Source organism: Dipteris shenzhenensis, chromosome 25 (assembly GCF_047967505.1).
Source record: "Dipteris shenzhenensis isolate YYH24624 ecotype China chromosome 25, Dip_SZ_1.0, whole genome shotgun sequence".
In the NCBI taxonomy this organism is placed as follows: domain Eukaryota; kingdom Viridiplantae; phylum Streptophyta; class Polypodiopsida; order Gleicheniales; family Dipteridaceae; genus Dipteris; species Dipteris shenzhenensis.
The window spans coordinates 7,017,157-7,035,301 of NC_141620.1; the positions used below are offsets into that span (position 1 = coordinate 7,017,157).

Consider the following 18,145-nt stretch of genomic DNA (forward strand, 5'->3'; position numbering starts at 1 on the left):
CCCAAAACATTAAAAATAAAATGGACTAGCTACATCTTTTCCCAAAGAATGTTTCGTATAGCTTGAATATTTGTTCTTTGTTTTATCTCACCACCTTTGTTTTTTATTTGTGTTGATTTTTTAAATTTGCTAACTACATATTAAAAATGAATTGATGATCATATCGAGTAACTTGTTGATATGTGAAAAGGGCAAGGCAGTGAAAATATGATCATGTTCAAATAAACAGCATTTATCGACCTCAACAACAACAACCAATATGATGCCTCTATACCTAAGACATGTGCATCATGGGAGAGGAGCATACTTATTAAACTAGATATATGAAAAGCATGTTCTTGCATTATGCAATTCATAGGAATAAAAAGCATTAAAAAATCTATCTTTGGATGCATGTTCTTCATTGTGAGAAGTGAAAAATACAACCAATGCATGTGAGATGTAAGGACAACACCATCCTTTATGTTGCCATAGTCCAAGTTAGAAAGTTCAATGCTGACTTCCATGTTATCAAGGTCTTAAAGAGAACTTATGAGCTCTTGCCTTATTCATGTAATCATTAGATTTAAGTTCCTAATAAGCATCTGTCTTTGGCCTTCACTAACTTTGGAATAAAAACACTACCTCTGACATTTGCCAGGTCATTATGGACCCTGTGTTGTCATGATTCACTTTTTGATCCTAGGAAAAAAACAAATAAACATATAAAAATATATATATATCAAAGATTCAATAACTACATGTGGGCAACATAGTTGGCACTTTTGGATGCAAAGGAGAAAGCAAGCATTTTTTAAAGAAAGTTGGGCTATTTCAACTTGAGCTTTGTAGGATGACAAAGGCAGTTTGAACAATGAACTTTTTGGCCTACCCTATGGGTAGGCTATAGTGACATTTTTCTTCCTTTGCCAAAGAGAAAATTAGGAATTATTCTATTTTTAATTGAAAATTTATGATTGGGCTAAATTGCATTTGCTATTTCTATCCCCTTGAAATCCTATTTGTATCTCTTGAAATCCTCCATCTTTTTCTCAACACCCTCCCCCCCCCCCCTCTCTCTCTCTCACTCTCATTCTTCTTCTTTTTGGCCTACCCCAAGGGGGGTAGGGTATAGTGATCGATTTGTCTTGAGAAAGCTAAATATAGATTTTATTTATTTTTCCTTCAGGTTTTTTGTGATTGGTTGTGGACATGTGATCTCCACTTTTTTCTCCTTTTCTTCTGCTTTTTATTTCAAGGTAGGTAGGTTTTTTGTGATTGGTTGTGGGCATGTGATCTCCACCTTTTCCTCTTCTTTCTATTTCAAGGTGGGCCACTTGAACATCGTTCAGCTTGTTGTTCTTCTTCTCTCTCTCTCTAAGCTTTCAATTTGCCCCCTTCTTCCTCTCTCTCTCTAAGCTTTCAATTTGCCCCCTTTTTCGCTTACCATCTGGGGGAGGCCACATGAATCAATGTATGAGGGGACATACTTGCTCAACTTTATTATATTCCTATTCTAAAGGTTAATTAACCTATGTTTGTCCATGGATTAATTGATTTATTTGGGTTAATTAATTTATTTTAAGCTATGTCTAAGAAGAGTGCACATTCTTTAAAAGGATAGGATTGGAACCCACAGTATTGTCTTTCCCACATGTGAGCCCTACCACTAAGCTATAGAGTCGAAGAGTATATCTTGTGCTAACTAAAATATTATAAATGGTCCCTCTTCCCCCTCCCCCTTCAGTAGTGCCTTCTACCCCCTTCATATGGTCCCCATTCCCCCTCCCCCTTTAGTAGTGCCTTCTTCTTTAAAGCCCCCTTCAAATGGTCCCCATTCCCCCTCCCCCTTTAGCACGTGCCTTCTTCTTGAATGTTCCCTTCTTAAGTGGTCCCTCTTAATTGAAACTCCTCCCTCTTCCCTTTATCCCTTAGCTTAATCATGCCCTTTCCCTCTTCCTTTTCACCCCTCTTCTCATCCCAACAACTAATTAATCGGAATTTTACCCATCTCCAAAGTTCACTTAACTAAGGCCCTACCCACAGCAGGGTAGGCCAACGGAGTTGATAAGGACAGAGAGTTGTCAATACTGAAGTGGTACCACACAACTTGAAAAAGCTTAGTGTGTGGGGGAGAGCGGGGCAGGGCGTGTCGTGGGGACATACTCAATCAATACATGTGGAATTTCACAATAGGTAGTGGGCATTACCCCTTTGGAAATTCACAATAGGCAGTGGGCACTAATAAATAGTCAAATAGGAACATTGCATACCAAGTCCGCACACGTGTCCCGTTAAGACGGACTGTGGTTAATGGCAAAACTCGCGTGCTTTTGTTGCCCGCCTCCTTCGTCATACCAAGACTCTCCCAACCTTCAGCGCACAGACTTTCCTTCTGGCTTCACTTTCGGTGTTGCAACTTCCGCTTATCAAGTAACTGTCCTTCTTAGCTCCTTTACGAGTGAGTGCCAACTTGTTTCAAGACCTCTTGCTCATCCCTTCTTGTCACGTATTGGCACTCAATGTCTCCAGATCGAGGGAGCGGCTCTGACCGATGGAAGAGGGATGAGTATTTGGGATTCGTTTTCGCATTGGCCAGGTTATGTACTGCACGATGGGATGTGTTGACACGTTTCGCATAACGACGATTATAAATAAGCGGATAATGAACCCTACAGCGCGATGAATTACAGGGCTATACCACAGCGCGGGCACAATGTGCCCGCTTTGGCCATTGAGTGTGGATCTGGTATAAGGTTGAGGAAGAAGCCTCACCCATTCTGTAGGTTTCCGCGGTGAACATCGTGTGAGCCGGTCAAACTGAGTATTTTAAATCGAACTGAGTTGCTATATTTATTTTCTACTTTAATGTTATTTCAGCTCTTACAAAATGAATGTCCTCTCCGTTGTACAAAATTCAAATATCTGAGGCTGTTATCGGCAGGTTCCCGATGCTGAAATTACTTCAGTTGTGTCTTGCCTGGGCCCTCTTGGAGGGCGCAAGGAAGCCCTGCACTTGCAGCCCTTAATTTTAGGGTCTGGTTAACAAACTAAAGTATATCCAAATTTTTGGAGAGAGAGAGAGAGAGAGAGAGAGATTTATTATAGTCTTCAAAAGGCCTCATGGGCCTATGAGACAAAGTACACACCAAGAAGAGTAAATACTACATCTCTGATGCTCTATTAAGACTGAGAGTCTTTAGGCTTAGATTTGAAATCTCTAAATAATGCTAGTCCATCTTGGTAGACCGCTCATTTCCCCACTTTGCGTGCATCCTTCACTTTAATGAGTTGGAGGGAGAGAGAGAGAGAGAGAGAGAGAGAGAGAGAGAGAGATTTATTATTGTCTTCAAAAGGCCTCACGCGCCTATGAGACAAAGTACACACCAAGAAGAGTAACTACTACATCTCTGATGTTCTATTAAGACTGAGAGTCTTTAGGCTTAGATTTGAAATCTCTAATTAATGCTAGTCCATCTTGGTAGACCGCTCATTTCCCCGCTTTGCGTGCATCCTTCACTTTAGTGAGTTGGAGAGAGAGAGAGAGAGAGAGAGAGAGAGATTATAGTCTTCGGAAGGCCTCAGGGGCCTATGAGACAAAGTACACACTAAGAAGAGTAACTACTACGTCTTTGGTAACTACTATGTCTTTGATGTTCTATTAAGACTGAGAGTCTTTAGGCTTAGATTTGAAATCTCTAATTAATGCTAGTCCATCTTGGTAGACCGCCCATTTCCCCGCTTTGCGTGCATCCTTCACTTTGGCGAGTTGAATATTCCTTTGTTTGAGCTAGGACGGAGTGAGCTCCTCACCTTGTACCCTTCAGCTTATTCGTCTGTTGGAGAATCTTGACTCTTCCTACCCTCTCTCTGAAATAAACTTGCACTTGTGTTCCTTTTGGAGTGATACAGCTGATGTCTTGATCAAAATGATACCAAAAAAAGCATCGGGTGTAGAGCAGAGACCAGATCAAAAGGACCATTCCAAGAGACACCACAAGCAAAGAAAGAAGTCATAGAGAAATCTCTTAGATGGAAGGACCAAGCAGAAGTCTAAATAGTAGCATTGAAAGTCCTTGCTTTAAAAACACATTCATACTCATTTTAACTCTCTTTTAAAACTAAAAGAAAAACAAGCTGTTCAACTCCCCGCTTTTTGTTTTCATCTTATGTTCAATCATTCTAAATATGCCTAAGGTTGATACACCGTAGATAAAAGACTGCATATCTTTTTGGAGTATACCTCTTGTGTATTAGCAAAGTGATCAAATTACTACAATGAGTGATAAAAGCCTCCTTAGTTGTACAAAGGCGGGAAAACTTATGGAATCGGGAAGAAATGACTCCATATTTTGCCATATCAGAAATGTTTGAGCATCAACCTCTAATCCTACGGCAAAATGAGAAAGTCTAAGATCTAAGAAAACACAAGAATCCCCTCTTGAAGTGCGGTCAAGTTCACAAAGTCACGAGGATGGATTGCTAAGCTTATGCAAAGTGATAGGGCCTTGTGACATGCGTTGTCAGATCAGTATAGCTATTGGACCAATGCTGCCACCAGGTAACCGTCTCACCTATTAGTTGAGGGGCGGCTAGGTGGGGCTTTGTCTTTTGTCCTGATTGTGTGCTAACGGAAAGTGAGCAACAAACTGAACAAATTACTTCTTGTCATATTTTGTAAAGTTCGGCGTGGATCGGGTGAGTGAAGTAACCTTTGCTAATGTCAAGCTGGTGGGGAAGTTGCACTCGTGCTAGCCTGCATAGTGGCCAGCATAAGTTTGTGCTGAAGCAATAAGGCTTCCAGCTCGAGTCGGTGTTGCTTCTTGACCTGGGTCATCTCGTCACGTCTAAGTGCCCCCTTTTATAGGCCCAAAGGGCCCTGAGAAATGGCCGACCCAGCAGGGGGATGAACCGACCCCCTCTGGCCGACTTGGTTGGCTGGCCCAACCCTAACCAGCCGACCTCCTGGTCGGCCTGGTTGGCTGGCTCAACCAGCCCTATATAAGGGCCCTAGCCAGGCCCTTTTGGGCTGCTGCTAGGCTGCCCTTTGCTGCTGCTGTCCTGCCATCAACAGGCCTGTGCAGGCCCCAAACCTGCCCCGCACATGTGCGCCTTTGATGGTGAAGTACCCTGCCATGTGCTGCCTTCATACAGCCACTCCTGCCTCTGTCTGGAGCTCCAAATCGGCACTGATCTGCTCCTGGACCTGCTTCTGCCAGTCGCCCTATCCATGGTGCTGATCCATACTTCAAGATGGCTCAAGGTCCTTCTCTAGATGTGCTGTCCACATGACAGCCATGATGCTGTCCATGCGGCAGCCCCTCTCCATGTTCTTTCCTCTGGGCATGCTGCCCACATGGCATCCAAACAGATGCCCATGTGGCAAATCTTGCCCTAGGTCTCCCTCCCCCATGCTCTCCTCTTATGGGGGCTTACAAATGGGGAGGTGACCTTTGTTAGAAATGTCACTGCCCCACTTGTGAGCCCCCCATTGGAGGGGCTAGGGGGCAGGAGACTGTAGGGGGAAAAAGGGCTGAGGTTACCTGGCTGTGTGGAGGACTGCGCCAGCAGCCTATGTGGCCAGCATCATACGGGGCACAAGGAGCAGTACCAGGACCAGCCAGCAGCAGCAAAACAGCCCAACATATGGGTTTTATGTAGGCTAGGAGGCTGGCCTAGCAACCGACCTAGGGGCAGCCATTTTGGCCCCTTTAGGAGTAGGTGCAGTAGTCTGCAGCCGACTGGCCTAGTTGGCCAGTTTCAGGGCACCAGGCCTTCCTATAAAAGGGCCTCCATTCCTCCTTGATTCTCCATCACCAGCACTGATCTGCCTTGCACCGGGCAAGCGCACAAGGAGAGGAGAATACTCAGCTCTTGTTGACAGCAGCCTCGCTGTCCTCTGTGCTCATCTTTGAGCTTTTGTCTGCCCACTATTGTGGAGGAATATATCTGAGTTTTGTGCCATCTCTCTCTCTGTCTCTTTGAGTGTTGTTTGAGCTAGATCGGGAGTATGAGGTGTGAGTGATTCTATCCTCTATTCCAACAACCTTCCAACACCCCCTCTCACCGACACATCTCGGCCTAATGCCAACACGTCGATGACGATGTTCCACTAACTCCCTGGTTGTAGTCCTCTGGAACACAGGGGGTGTGGTTCCACTTGCGCACACCATCGTGGTACACAGGTCCATCTCTGGTAGCACCACCTCCTTTAGTCATGTTCCCGCCTTCGAACTCGAGCAATCCAGCCGCCATGATCTTCCAGTTGTCCCCCTCATAATGAGTGAACAACCTGGAGTCTTCTAGGCACCATGCTCTAAGGGTCTGTTTCAACCCGTCCTTCCTTTGGCTATGTCTGCAACAAATGAATATCTCCAAATATCGTGGTACACAGGTCCATCTCTAGTAGCACCTCCTAGCACCATCTCCTTTAGTCATGTTCCCGCCTTCGAACTTGAGCAATCCAGTGGGCTTTGGCTTTTGTGTCACCCTCTGAATTAGAGTTGGACTCCTTCCTCTTGTTTTTCTAATCCGCCTTCTTCTTTCTGCAGTGCTTCGCAAAATGATATGGCATGTCACAATAGAAGCACTTCTTCTTCTGCTTCCTCTTGGAAGTGTCCTCGTCATCAGAGCCGTCTTTTTTGGATTGGCTTGCCCTTTCCTTTGCCAGCGTAATCCTTCGCCAGCAGCGCCTTGCCATCTTTGTTGTTGTTGTAGAGCTTCTCCCTAGCTTCTACCTATAGCAGTAGTGGACCCAACTCCTCAAGAGTCAGAGGTTTGGTCCTCTGTCCTGCTGTCACAGTCGTAACAAAGCTTTTGAAACTCCGAGATAGCCTCCTCAATACCATCAAGGCCAAATGGCACGTGTCCACCTTCCGACCAACTGATTCCAGTTGATCCCTCACCACCTTAACCTTCGTCAAGTGGTCATGTACTGAATCTCCTTTGCTGCTGCTGTCCTGCCATCAACAGGCCCTTGTGCAGGCCCCAAACCTGCCCCGCACGTGTGCGCCTTTGATGGTGAAGGACCCTGCCATGTGCCGCCTTCATATAGCCACTCCTTGCCTTTGTCTAGAGCTCCAAATCACCACTGATTTGCTCCTTGACCTGCTTCTGCCAGTCGCCTTATCCATGGTGCTGATCCATACTCCTAGATGGCTCAATGCTTCGGTCGTTTCAATGGAATTACTGATTGATCAAAAAGCTTCATCGCCATAATTTTTAATTATATTCATCATTCTCTATTTTTGCAGATCACCTACATAGATTTTTGAACTTATGTAGAGATGGATGTTAATGGAAAGCTCCCCCACCATGCCATGTGGGATAACAAAATTGAGCGATTGGAGGGAAAGCTAGGAGGAGGTGAGAGAAGTTGTATATGCAGGCAAGTCCATGGCAAGAAAGATTGGCATCAAGGGCGAGGGGGAGGGTAGTCCATGGCGAGGACAATCGGTGCTCTGCGTAAAGGGATAAAGAACAAGGGAGAGGATTGTTTTTTTTTTTTTTTTGGGTGGGGTTGGGGGGTGTTGTTGGAAAGGTCACCTCCCCATCTGTAATCTCCCATATGAGGAGAGCATGGAGGAGGGAGACCTAGGGCAAGAGTTGTCACATGGGCAGTTGAGACCCAGATCTTACCTTTCAAGTTGTGGTAGGAGGGCTTCAAGAGGAGGCAAGGTAGGATGTGGCAGGGCACAAAAGGTGGCATTGGAATCCGCTAATGAATATCGATGCAAGAGGGAATAAGAGTCACCACCGCCAAAAACCTAAAGAGCTAGCAAGATATGATTCTGAGTGGGGGTTTGGCTACTTGTCAATGACCTCACAAATTTGTGAAACATACGATGGAAGTGTATTTGGAGGCAAGTGAATTGGAAGGGCCAGGGCCCACGTGGAGGAGGAGGAGATGTAACACAAACCTTGCACAAATCCTCTAGTTTGCCAAGGTAACAGAATGGTTGTTATGGGCTTGCATGGAAGCACAACTCTGGTCGATTGCTCGATCTCTTTCTTCTTTCACATGCAATCCCTCCACCTTCACCCTCCCTAACAAAGTCCTATGCCTCCTCTCTATCTATACTATTAATATAGAGTACCCCCCAAGGGAAACCATTGATGTCACCACCTAAACAACTTTCCTTTATTGACACTTTTGAAATATATATCACGATTTTCTCCAGTGTTAAAAGTATTTATAGATCTAACGGATCTCAGGTCCTCAAGTGGATGAATTAGTAATGTACGCATTTTAATCGATGTTTCTTTCTCTGCTTTTGAAAAGTGTGCAAGTTGCGGCAATGAGCTTCAACGTTGGGTTTGAAAGTCATGAAATAGTGCGATCGGTGCTCCCTTGATGTTTCTATGCAACTGCTATTATGCTAAAGTAGCATTAGATGGAATATCAATAAGCTTTACACCATGTCAATGCTTACACCATGCCACCACAAAATTGCGTGTCCGAACGTCAGGCAAGTAAGATCTTGGCTCCATTTCTTTGTGGCTTCTACACGTGTGGGTTTGTGAGACTGTTACCATTAGAAACAAACTTCATCGTCCATCTACCAGTGGCGAGGGGGGCAGGGATTCTAAATGAAGGCCTTTTCAGTTGAGGGAAAAGAACAAACAGGTGGGGCCTAATGGACAACCAGGGTAAGCACATATGATGAGGGATGGGTAGATCCATGCACGATCACTACGTTGCCACCTTTGTAGACCCTTCAACGCAATATGGGATGCAGTGTGGCTTCTACACGTGTGGGTTTGTGAGACTGTTACCATTAGAAACAAACTTCATCGTCCATCTACCAGTGGCGAGGGGGGAAGGGATTCTAAATGAAGGCCTTTTCAGTTGAGGGAAAAGAACAAACAGGATGGGGCCTAATGGACAACCAAGGTAAGCACATATGATGAGGGATGGGTAGATCCATGCACGATCACTACGTTGCCACCTTTGTAGACCCTTCAAGGCAACTCATCGTTTACTTCTCCTATTGCTTTTGCACCAGCACAACCGCTTTGTTCTTGGGTTCTCGGACTGTGATTGACATTGCACCAGCCACACAATCTAGGAAGGAGGAGGATTATGAGAGCAAGGATGATCGTTGAGCAGGTAGCCAGCGATTTCGTGCAGCCCGGGATTGATGGCAAGGTTTCTTAAATCAAGGTTTCATGAATTTCCGTACCAGGAAAGGCCACAGAAGTATAGATGTGCAGGAAGGCCAGCAAGATTCATGAGAGCAAATCCATGGCGGGGAGGCAGTGGCTGAGGGAAAGAGGAAGGAGAAGAGAGCAGCTCTTTGAGCTCCACGTGGCACAACCTTTGAGTGACACCTAGCATCTCCGAAATAAGTAAATATAGAAGAGTTCTAAATGCTGTCTTAAATATATCCTCTTCCTTTATTCTTATTTGGTGATAACCAAATCTCAGATTGATTTTGGAGGAGCATCTTGTTCCAGAGTGCTGATCCAGACGATCATTCTATCCTAGGTACAGGATATGTATTCTTTATTGTTTGCTTATTTAAAGGGTATTCATTCTTGATTGTTTACTTATTTAGACCTGTATAATCTATGCATAGACGATAAGTCCTGTCTTTCTTTTTTTTGAAATAATACTGGAGCTCCCCATGTAGAGGATCTTGGTCTAATAAAGCTTTTCTTTGATAAATAATCTAATTGGAGCATCAATTCTTTGTTTTCTTGCTGTGTAAACTTATAAGATGCCTTGACATAAGGTACTGCCTGTGGCATGAGTTCTATTGCAAGATCAAGGAAGCCTAGGAGGCGGCATTTAAGGAAGGTCAACTGAAAAGACATCGGCAAACTCACTCATCTGCCGTATTAGTGGACATGCAAATTTCACCTTGTGAAGTTTTCGTCCAAGTAGATCAGCTAGATGATGATGCTCGTTTGGGAGAGACTAAAATGAAATCGTTTAGACTTCACAAGCAGTTGTAGCTTGAATGAAGAGATTTTGGACCTTTTTTTAATTAGCCTTCTCCTTTAGTGCTAGCCTTCGTCATGGCTGAGTTTGCCCTTCACCTCCAGAGTGCCGACAGAAACTCAGTACGAAGGCTTTGTATAAAAGGATGCTCAAGTGTGTGTGGGTGTGTGGATTTGTATGTGTGAGAGCATATGTTTATACTATAGTCACACCCACTGTTGGGCGTTGATGAGGTCAGTGGGGATGTAATAGTAGCTAGTCCCTGCTATGCGTGATGGAGTTTATGGTTTTCAATCTTATGAGTGACTATCGTGAGATTGAAACTGCACTATGTTGTGTTTTTAGAGGGTGAGTTTGGGAATGTTCCTGGATTCATCTAGGTATTAGCGGACATGCAAATTTCACCTTGTGAAGTTTTTGTCCAAGTTGCGGCCTGCTGGTATTGTGATAATTCTTTCTATGTTAAATGGTGCATTGCCCTATCAGCTAGATTTGGATGCTCGTTTGGGAGAGACTAAAATGAAATCGTTTAGACTACTTTTTGATTAGCCTTCTCCTTTAGTGTTGGCCTTCGTCAAGGCTGAGTTTGCCATTCACCTCGGGAGTGCAGACAGAAACTTAGTAAGAAGACTTTGTATAAAAGGATGCTCAAGTATGTGTGGGTGTGTGGATTTGTATGTGTGAGAGCATATTTTTATACTATGGTTTACACCCATTGTTGGGCGCTGATGACGTCAGTGGGGATGTCATAGTAGCTAGTCCTTGCTATGCGTGACAGAGTTTATGATTTTCAATCTTACGAGTGACTATCGTGAGATTGAAACTGCACTATGTTGTGCTTTTAGAAAATGAGTTTGGGAATGTTCCTAGATTCATCTAGGTATATGCTTTTGCCATATTAGCGGACATGCAAATTTCACCGTGTGAAGTTTTCGTCCAAGTTGTGCCCTGCTGGTATTGCGATAATTCTTTCTATCTTAAATGTGCGTTGCCCTATCAGCTAGATTTAGATGCTCGTTTGGGAGACACTAAAATGAAATCGTTTAGACTTCACAAGTAGTTGTAGCTTGAATGAAGAGATTTTGGACTACTTTTTGATTAGCCTCCTCCTCCTTTAGTGCTAGCCATCGTCATGGCTGAGTTTGCCCTTCACCTCAGGAGTGCCGATAGAAACTCAGTACGAAGACTTTGTATAGAAGGATGCTCAAGTATGTGTGGGTGTGTGGATTTGTATGTGTGAGAGCATATTTTTATACTATGGTCTACACGCACTGTTGGGTGCTGATGACGTCAGTGGGGATGTCATAGTAGCTAGTCCCTACCATGCGTGATGGAGTTTATGGTTTTCAATCTTACGAGTGACTATCGTGAGATTGAAACTGCGCTATGTTGTGTTTTTAGAGGATGAGTTTGGGAATGTTCCTGGATTCATCTAGGTACATGTATCTTGGTTTCTCTTCTGCCTTAGGAGGGGTCTCCTCTAACTAAGAAAAGAAGACAAGATACAACTGTGCTCCTTTCGTAGAAAATCTCTTTAACACTCACAACTCGGTTTACAGAATCAATCACGGCTTGGAATTTGGTAAGCCAATCCATCCCAATTATCATTTCATACTTATCTAGATTCAAGGCCTGAAATTTATCTTAAGTACTTCAGAGAGGGTCCATTGAATCTTTAGGTAGAGGGCACGGTACAAAAGAAGGAGCAAAAACTGACACAGGAGTCTGCTTTTGGGATTGAGCAAGTTATTAATCACACTTGATTGCATGATTTTTCTTTTTAAATGAATATGAAAGGTTGACCTTTTCCAGAGCCATATTGCAGTTATTGCAAATTTCTACCTGTTGTTGCTTGAAAGAGATTTGCGTGTGTCAATCTTGGTTTTGCTGTTATTCATTTGGCATCTTCATTCTTTCTTCTGCAGGAAATGTTTATGATGGAAGCACTGGAGATTTGACATGTGATCATTATCATCGTTATAAGGTATTTCAGCAATGCTACGAGTAAGCTGTCGAGGTTGATCGCTTTTGAGAAATTTACATATCGTTGCTTTTGTGATTTTGGCTTTCTACTGCGGTTCTTTTTCAGGAGGATATTGAACTGATGGTGCAGCTAGGCATTGATGCATATCGTCTTTCGATTTCCTGGTCACGCATATTTCCAGGTTTGGCATGGGCATTAGCTTCTGACTTTGTTATTTTGAAACCACTTTCAGGTAGTATGGAATAAAAGCAAAGACAATGATACATGTTGAACGTAGTTTTGCAGCTGGCACAGGAGCAATAAACCAGATGGGAGTTGCCTTTTACAACAAACTTATTAATGACCTTATTCAAAATGGTATCTCAGTGCCCTCAATATGCTGTACTGTACCCATTAGTGTTTGAAATAACTTCAAAAAGCATGCCTTACCTTAATTTGCTTTGATGGCGCATTGATATCAGATGACCTTGTGTTTTTTAAATTCATCTGAGAATGTTATGTGAAGACTCTCCTATTTCTTGATAGAAGTTGTCTTGTTATGGATAATAGCCTGCTCATATGCATAGAAGTGGCAGGTATTGAGCTGTATGTAACATTGTACCACTGGGATCTACCGCAAGCATTGGAAAACGATCCTGAAATCAAAGGATGGCGCACAAAAAATATTGTGTAAGCATAGTTATACTCAGTGGTCTGCAATTTACAAAACTTGTTGAAGCAATTGGTTGAATATGTATTTGACTCAATATACTAAACGTCGACTTTATACTTAGCCACCCCGTTTTAGAAAATGCCTTCATTCCTAACAAAATTGAGCTACAAATTTTGATAGAAAGGGATGCCCTTCATATTGTCTGCAAATTTAATTGATTCTCGCAAAAATACATGTTTTATATGGCAGGGAGTGTTTTGCAACCTATGCAGAGGCTTGCTTCAATTTATTTGGAGACAGAGTCAAGAATTGGATAACATTTAATCAATTAAGTACACTTGCATTTTATGGCTATGGGACTGGCACAGAAGCACCTGGCAGATGTTCTGCTGTCAGTGGCTCCAAAAAGCTTTTCTTAATCGGTGATTCAAGTACTGAACCCTATATAGTAGCACATAATGCCCTACTTTCCCATTCAGCTGCGGTGAAAGTCTACAAAGAAAGGTATCAGGTGAGCTCTTCCAACTTTAAATTCAATTGGCTGACTAAAAATTAACTAGCCGTGATGATAGTATTGCAAGTTTTAAAGTGTTTCTATGCAGCAGGTTGCACAAACATGGAACTAGGACATCTATTTCTTTTAATAAAGTAGAGCCACTTTCAAAATCATTATGTACTTGATATATTTTTTATCTTCACAAAGTGCAGCGTGAGCAAAAAGGTCGAATTGGGATAACTGTCAATTCAAAGTGGTATGAACCATATTCAAACAAAAAGGAAGACTTTGGTGCTGCTCAAAGGTGTATCGAGTTTGAGCTGTCATGGTGAAGAACTTGGTGATGTCAGTTTTCTTTTCAAAATTTTTAATAAAGTTTCTTCTTATCGAGGCAAAACCATTCTTATGTGCTCATAGCTTTGGGGACTCTGCATTGTAGGATTCTGGATCCAGTACTCCTTGGTGATTACCCTTACTCGATGAGAGATGGGGTTAAAGATCGTCTTCCCTACTTCACAGAGGATGAGTCAAAAGAGCTCAAAGGGAGTTTAGATTTTGTTGGTCTCAACTATTACACAGCTTATTATGCAGAAAATGCCAATGAAGAAGTGGATCCAAAATTGAAGTGGTACATAACAGATCGGAAAGCTTCTGTAAAATGTATGTATAGAATCACCTTGGATGTGCAAATGCTTCCCTTTTGATCAAGCCATCAGCACATACGTGTGGTCTTCTTTCTGCTTTTGTCATATGTACATACATGTCTCTGGAATTTTGATTAATAAGCCTAGATACTTTGTAATTACTTGAAGATTTATGATTTGAAATAGAAAATGCAAGTTACTCTTTTCAAAATGTGTGACAATCATACAAATCCTTTGCATTGCATATGTTTCCTACAGATACAGGGCCAGATGGAAAATTGATTGGAGAAGCAATGGTTAGTCTTTCACCTCTCTGTCCGAGACCCATGTTTTTTCAAGAGAGTAGATATATCAGATGCTGAAGCCTGAAACCAATTGTGCTTGTTGCAGGGTCCACCTGATATTGGCTGGATCTACAATTGCCCTTGGGGTCTCCCTAAGTTACTCTCATGGATGGAAACCCGCTACAGCAAAGGGCAGTTTCAAAACCAGCCAATCATTATTACGGAGAATGGTGAGTTTGTTGCATATTGATGACGGACTCTGTTTCCAGGACTCAACTTTTCCACTATTATGTTAAAATTGCTGAAAGCATCTCTCTTCCTAGCAGGAATTCCTATTTTAAGCGTTATTTGCTTTTCCTCTCTTTTTATGAGAGAATATCGACTCATAGACAAATGGAGAGTCATTTCCTTGCATGTATTATTAGGCTGTATGGACCTTGAGTTAAATGCACCTTTGAGGAAAGCTATAAACGACTGGAGACGAGTCAACTATCTCAATGGGACACTCAAATATTTGGCTGATGCTATCAAGTTAGTACCATCTCCACTTCAATTATACAGTACCCATACAAAAACAAAGAGTTAACCAGTAATATAGTTTAGAAATCCCCGATTTGCTGGTGGCAACTTCGTCGACTTCAATGCTAATGCTTTATATCGCAATTTTCTGGCAAGATCCTAATTTAAGTATTAAATTGAGTAGTCCTTCATAATAGTTTTTGAAGAGTTATCTCTCAAATCCCAGATGGCCGCTTATGCTTGGGTACCAATGACAACGTAAGCTTAGCTTTGCTTACTAAGTTATTATTATTATTTATTTTTCACGTTTACTCATAACTGTACGAAGTTGCTTACTTTCCTTTATTCTTTCGCTTGTTCTATAAAAAAATTAAGATTGGATGTATTCCAGTCTTATGAAGGTATATGTACATTATCTTGTTTTGTGGCGGAATGCACAATATGATTAATCTACAATTAAGAGTTCTAAATATCCGACCACATTAACCAAGCGATATGTGACAACTTCATTCAGGAATTACAATTACAATGTCCAAGGCTACTTCGTCTGGTCATTTTTGGACAATTTTGAATGGGAGTCCGGGCTCATTTGCCGTTTTGGCCTTTACTATGTGGACCACAAAAATAATCTGCAACGATATCCTAAAAAATCAGCAAAGTGGTATCGTCGCTTACTCAAGGGCAGCTCATCATTGAGTTCCCCTGGCTCACAGATGCAAGTACTTTATCACAGGTTTGAAAGAACACTTTAAAAGAGACTCATCTCTCCACCTGGTACCAAAGGCCTTATAGGATCTCTCAATTTCTTTGAAGGAGTCATCAATTGAGCATATCTTGTGCATTCAAAACCAATAGAGCATACAACAATTACATGGCATTGTAATATTAAGATTAAATTTATTTTTTTTTGGCCAGAGGAATTCTGTGCTAATTTCGAAAGGATAAATAATGTCTGCATATGGTGTTCCAGAATGGTTACTTTTAATTTCAATGATAAGTGTAATATTTAATAGTACAATGGCAAAACAGGAAAATTGTTAGCAGACTTTTGTGGGTTGGACTGAAAGTAAACTCCTTCCAGCAGAAGGATGTGGAATGTCTTATTGATGGTTTATAGATGACTAGTGTCTTTTGTTTTGGGTACACAACTGATGTGCTACATCAGGATTCAGGTGGGATGCACTTCACCTTCCTCTTTTAAGTCCTGGGAAATGGCTACCTCTGTTCATTACGTGGAGCCAGATTTCTTTATTGAAGAAAGATGATTCATTTAGTTGCCTGAGGACTGGATTCCCCAACGAAAATCTGGCCTCAGAATGAAATTGTGCCGAATACCCAAAATGTCATTGGAGGTGGGAGCTAGACAGCTTGAGTGGTCTTATTTGACGCAAATAGAAACTATTGTCTTGCTACCATGAGGTTGATGCCGTCTATTGCTATGACCTACAGTGATAAACCATGCCCAAGGGTCATAAGGCTGCAGGTATTCTGAAAGTATACAATTGAATGAGACAGATTTCACTTGTGATCTGGTCTTAACATGCCACTGTCGATTCTTATGCTCTTGCATAATGATTTCATTGAAGGCCCCGACGTTGCTCAAATCCTGTTATGACTTTGTAAGTGATTTTTTTGAATAAGGGACTCAAAAAATGCACATAATGGCCACTAGGTGGAGTTTCTCTCCCACACACGTATCTTATACCACCATCCTGACAAAGCCCACAGGCTGAAGGATGTTCTGGGGGATGAGGTTTCCTGGCGTAGAATTGTAGGTGAGGTAGGAGAGGCCTCCCTTGCATCAGCAAGGCAATGACAAACATGAGAGTTGCTTGACACTTTCTCATTTGCGTTGATGCAGTACAGCCAAGCTTGCTACATGAAGAAAACTTGCAACCATGCTAGTTTTGGATTACCTGCAGTGATCATTTATATTCACTAGCTCATGGATGGATGTGAGATATTCATGAGCTCATGTCTGGGATGTGAGGAGAGAATGAATATTCCCAATTTTCATGGACGTATTTCTTGGATGGAAAAAATGTCACCAACTAGCTAGCTCTTAAGTAAAGGGAAGTATAAAGAACGTCGGGTGCACCTACTACTGAATGGGTGGGTGAGACAAGTTACCTCTTCTTCGATTAGAGGTGGTTTGATTGAAACACTTGGCTCTTGAGCCCTACAAGCTCTCATATTTGTATGTCCCATGTCTCTGAAGGTGTTGCCCCTCCGTCCATTTATTGCCAATCGACATCTTCCTTGCCTAGTAGTCAAATACTAATGGAATGGAACAAAAAAAAAAGTGCCATAAGTGTCAACTATTTTGATTGTATGCTCTTTCAAACTCTCAAGAGACTGCATGTTGCTTTTGACTCTTTAATGACCTTTGGATCAAGTCCAACAAGGTAATACCTATCCAACCCTGTGTGCTTCTATTGCCACTTCATGCAATCCTTCATGATTTTGAACCCATGCTAGACATATGACTTTGCTTCCTATATCTAAATCTTTCTTTTGGCAAGGTAGTTGGTGATGCTTGTTACAAATTTGGAAAGATGATTTTCTGACCATCTGCTTTTCTGCTTTTACAAGTCATCATAGTCGCAAAGGTGTTGCATCAACAAACAATCATGGTGTATCCCTATGTTGAAAGATTGGAGGGAGAGAATGGATATATATAAGAGATGACTAATTGCATTATTATGTGACATGATAATGATAATTCTTAACAACCACTCTTAAAGTGCATTGAATAATTAGAGGTCGCATGTACAAAATCTTTTTGGTTTTTTGGCGCATATGATAGCAATAAAAATTGGAAAAAAGAGTTGAAAATATTAGAGTACTATGTGTATGTGTGAGCACAATAAGTAATGTGTGAGCACAATGACTTTGTAGACAAATTCAACACAATGAGTACAACTTAGATCTTATAGAATGATTGTTAGATCATTCTCCTCCTTGGTTGGAAACAAATCCCAGGGAAGAGGAATTAAAGATTGATAGAGTACTCGATCATTGTGTGAATGACATGGTTGAGCCAAGGTTGAACATGCCAAAGCTGAATATGTTATGAGTCATTGTAAAGTGCGAGGTTGATTTGTAGAAGATGCATGTGGATGTGAAGTATTGAGAGTTGTGGTAATAGAGGCAAGGTATGAGTAAAGTTACAAAGGGAAGAGTGTGTTGTGACATGGCAAGGAGGCTTTATAAATATCACATGTGAGCAAGCAAAGCAAGTATGTATTCCACTCTTATAAAAGAGGTTATTTTCATGCAATAACATATGCAAGCTTTCAAGTCTCGTTATGAGTATGAGTTTGAACCTAATTAAACTTAAGCTTGTGCTTTATTAGTCTTGCTCTTCATCATTATGTGTGCACTTAGGATCCATCCATCCTAGAATAGTATAGGCACCCATAGATCTTGAGATGCTTGTGTATGAACATGGTATTCCGCGGAGCTTGGTCATGTCATTTGTTCAAGTAAGCATTTGCTAAGATATTATTTTTAGAGTTTCTTGAGTGTTTTTCATATTGAGAGAGATTAGACCTTTCTCTCAGAGTCCCACTTTATATCTTGCATTATAGAGCGTTTTACTCTATATTCTTTGAGAGAGGTAGTTGTTATGTAAGTCCTATCTT

General features: G+C 41.9%; 1 protein-coding gene across 8 annotated transcripts; it reads left to right on the plus strand.

Annotated features, from left to right (window-relative positions):
* Nucleotides 1-2,268: 2,268 nt before the first annotated feature.
* On the plus strand, nucleotides 2,269-15,415 carry LOC147885387 (beta-glucosidase 25-like). Of its 8 annotated transcripts, none has more exons than XM_087396074.1 (13): nucleotides 2,269-2,412; nucleotides 2,512-2,578; nucleotides 11,848-11,906; nucleotides 12,012-12,087; nucleotides 12,192-12,263; nucleotides 12,473-12,575; nucleotides 12,808-13,069; nucleotides 13,267-13,382; nucleotides 13,494-13,714; nucleotides 13,957-13,994; nucleotides 14,089-14,212; nucleotides 14,309-14,513; nucleotides 15,016-15,415. In XM_087396074.1, the coding sequence occupies exons 1-13, from the start codon at nucleotides 2,293-2,295 to the stop codon at nucleotides 15,251-15,253; spliced, it is 1,701 nt and encodes a 566-aa protein (XP_087252200.1). In that variant the 5' UTR covers nucleotides 2,269-2,292; the 3' UTR covers nucleotides 15,254-15,415. The 8 variants fall into 8 exon arrangements, with proteins under 8 accessions (XP_087252200.1, XP_087252204.1, XP_087252202.1 ...); XM_087396078.1 differs by having other exon boundaries at nucleotides 14,408-14,513; XM_087396076.1 differs by having other exon boundaries at nucleotides 13,267-13,358.
* Nucleotides 15,416-18,145: the final 2,730 nt, after the last annotated feature.

What these genes read in the sequence shown, in the direction of transcription:
- LOC147885387 (XM_087396074.1), top strand. Translation starts at nt 2,293, where the DNA reads ATGGCAAAACTCGCGTGCTTTTGTTGCCCGCCTCCTTCGTCATACCAA. An exon ending in CTGGTCACGCATATTTCCAG is followed by an intron (nt 12,088 to 12,191) that starts GTTTGGCATGGG and finishes GTAGTTTTGCAG; the next exon opens with CTGGCACAGGAGCAATAAAC. An exon ending in TCGGAAAGCTTCTGTAAAAT is followed by an intron (nt 13,715 to 13,956) that starts GTATGTATAGAA and finishes TGTTTCCTACAG; the next exon opens with ATACAGGGCCAGATGGAAAA.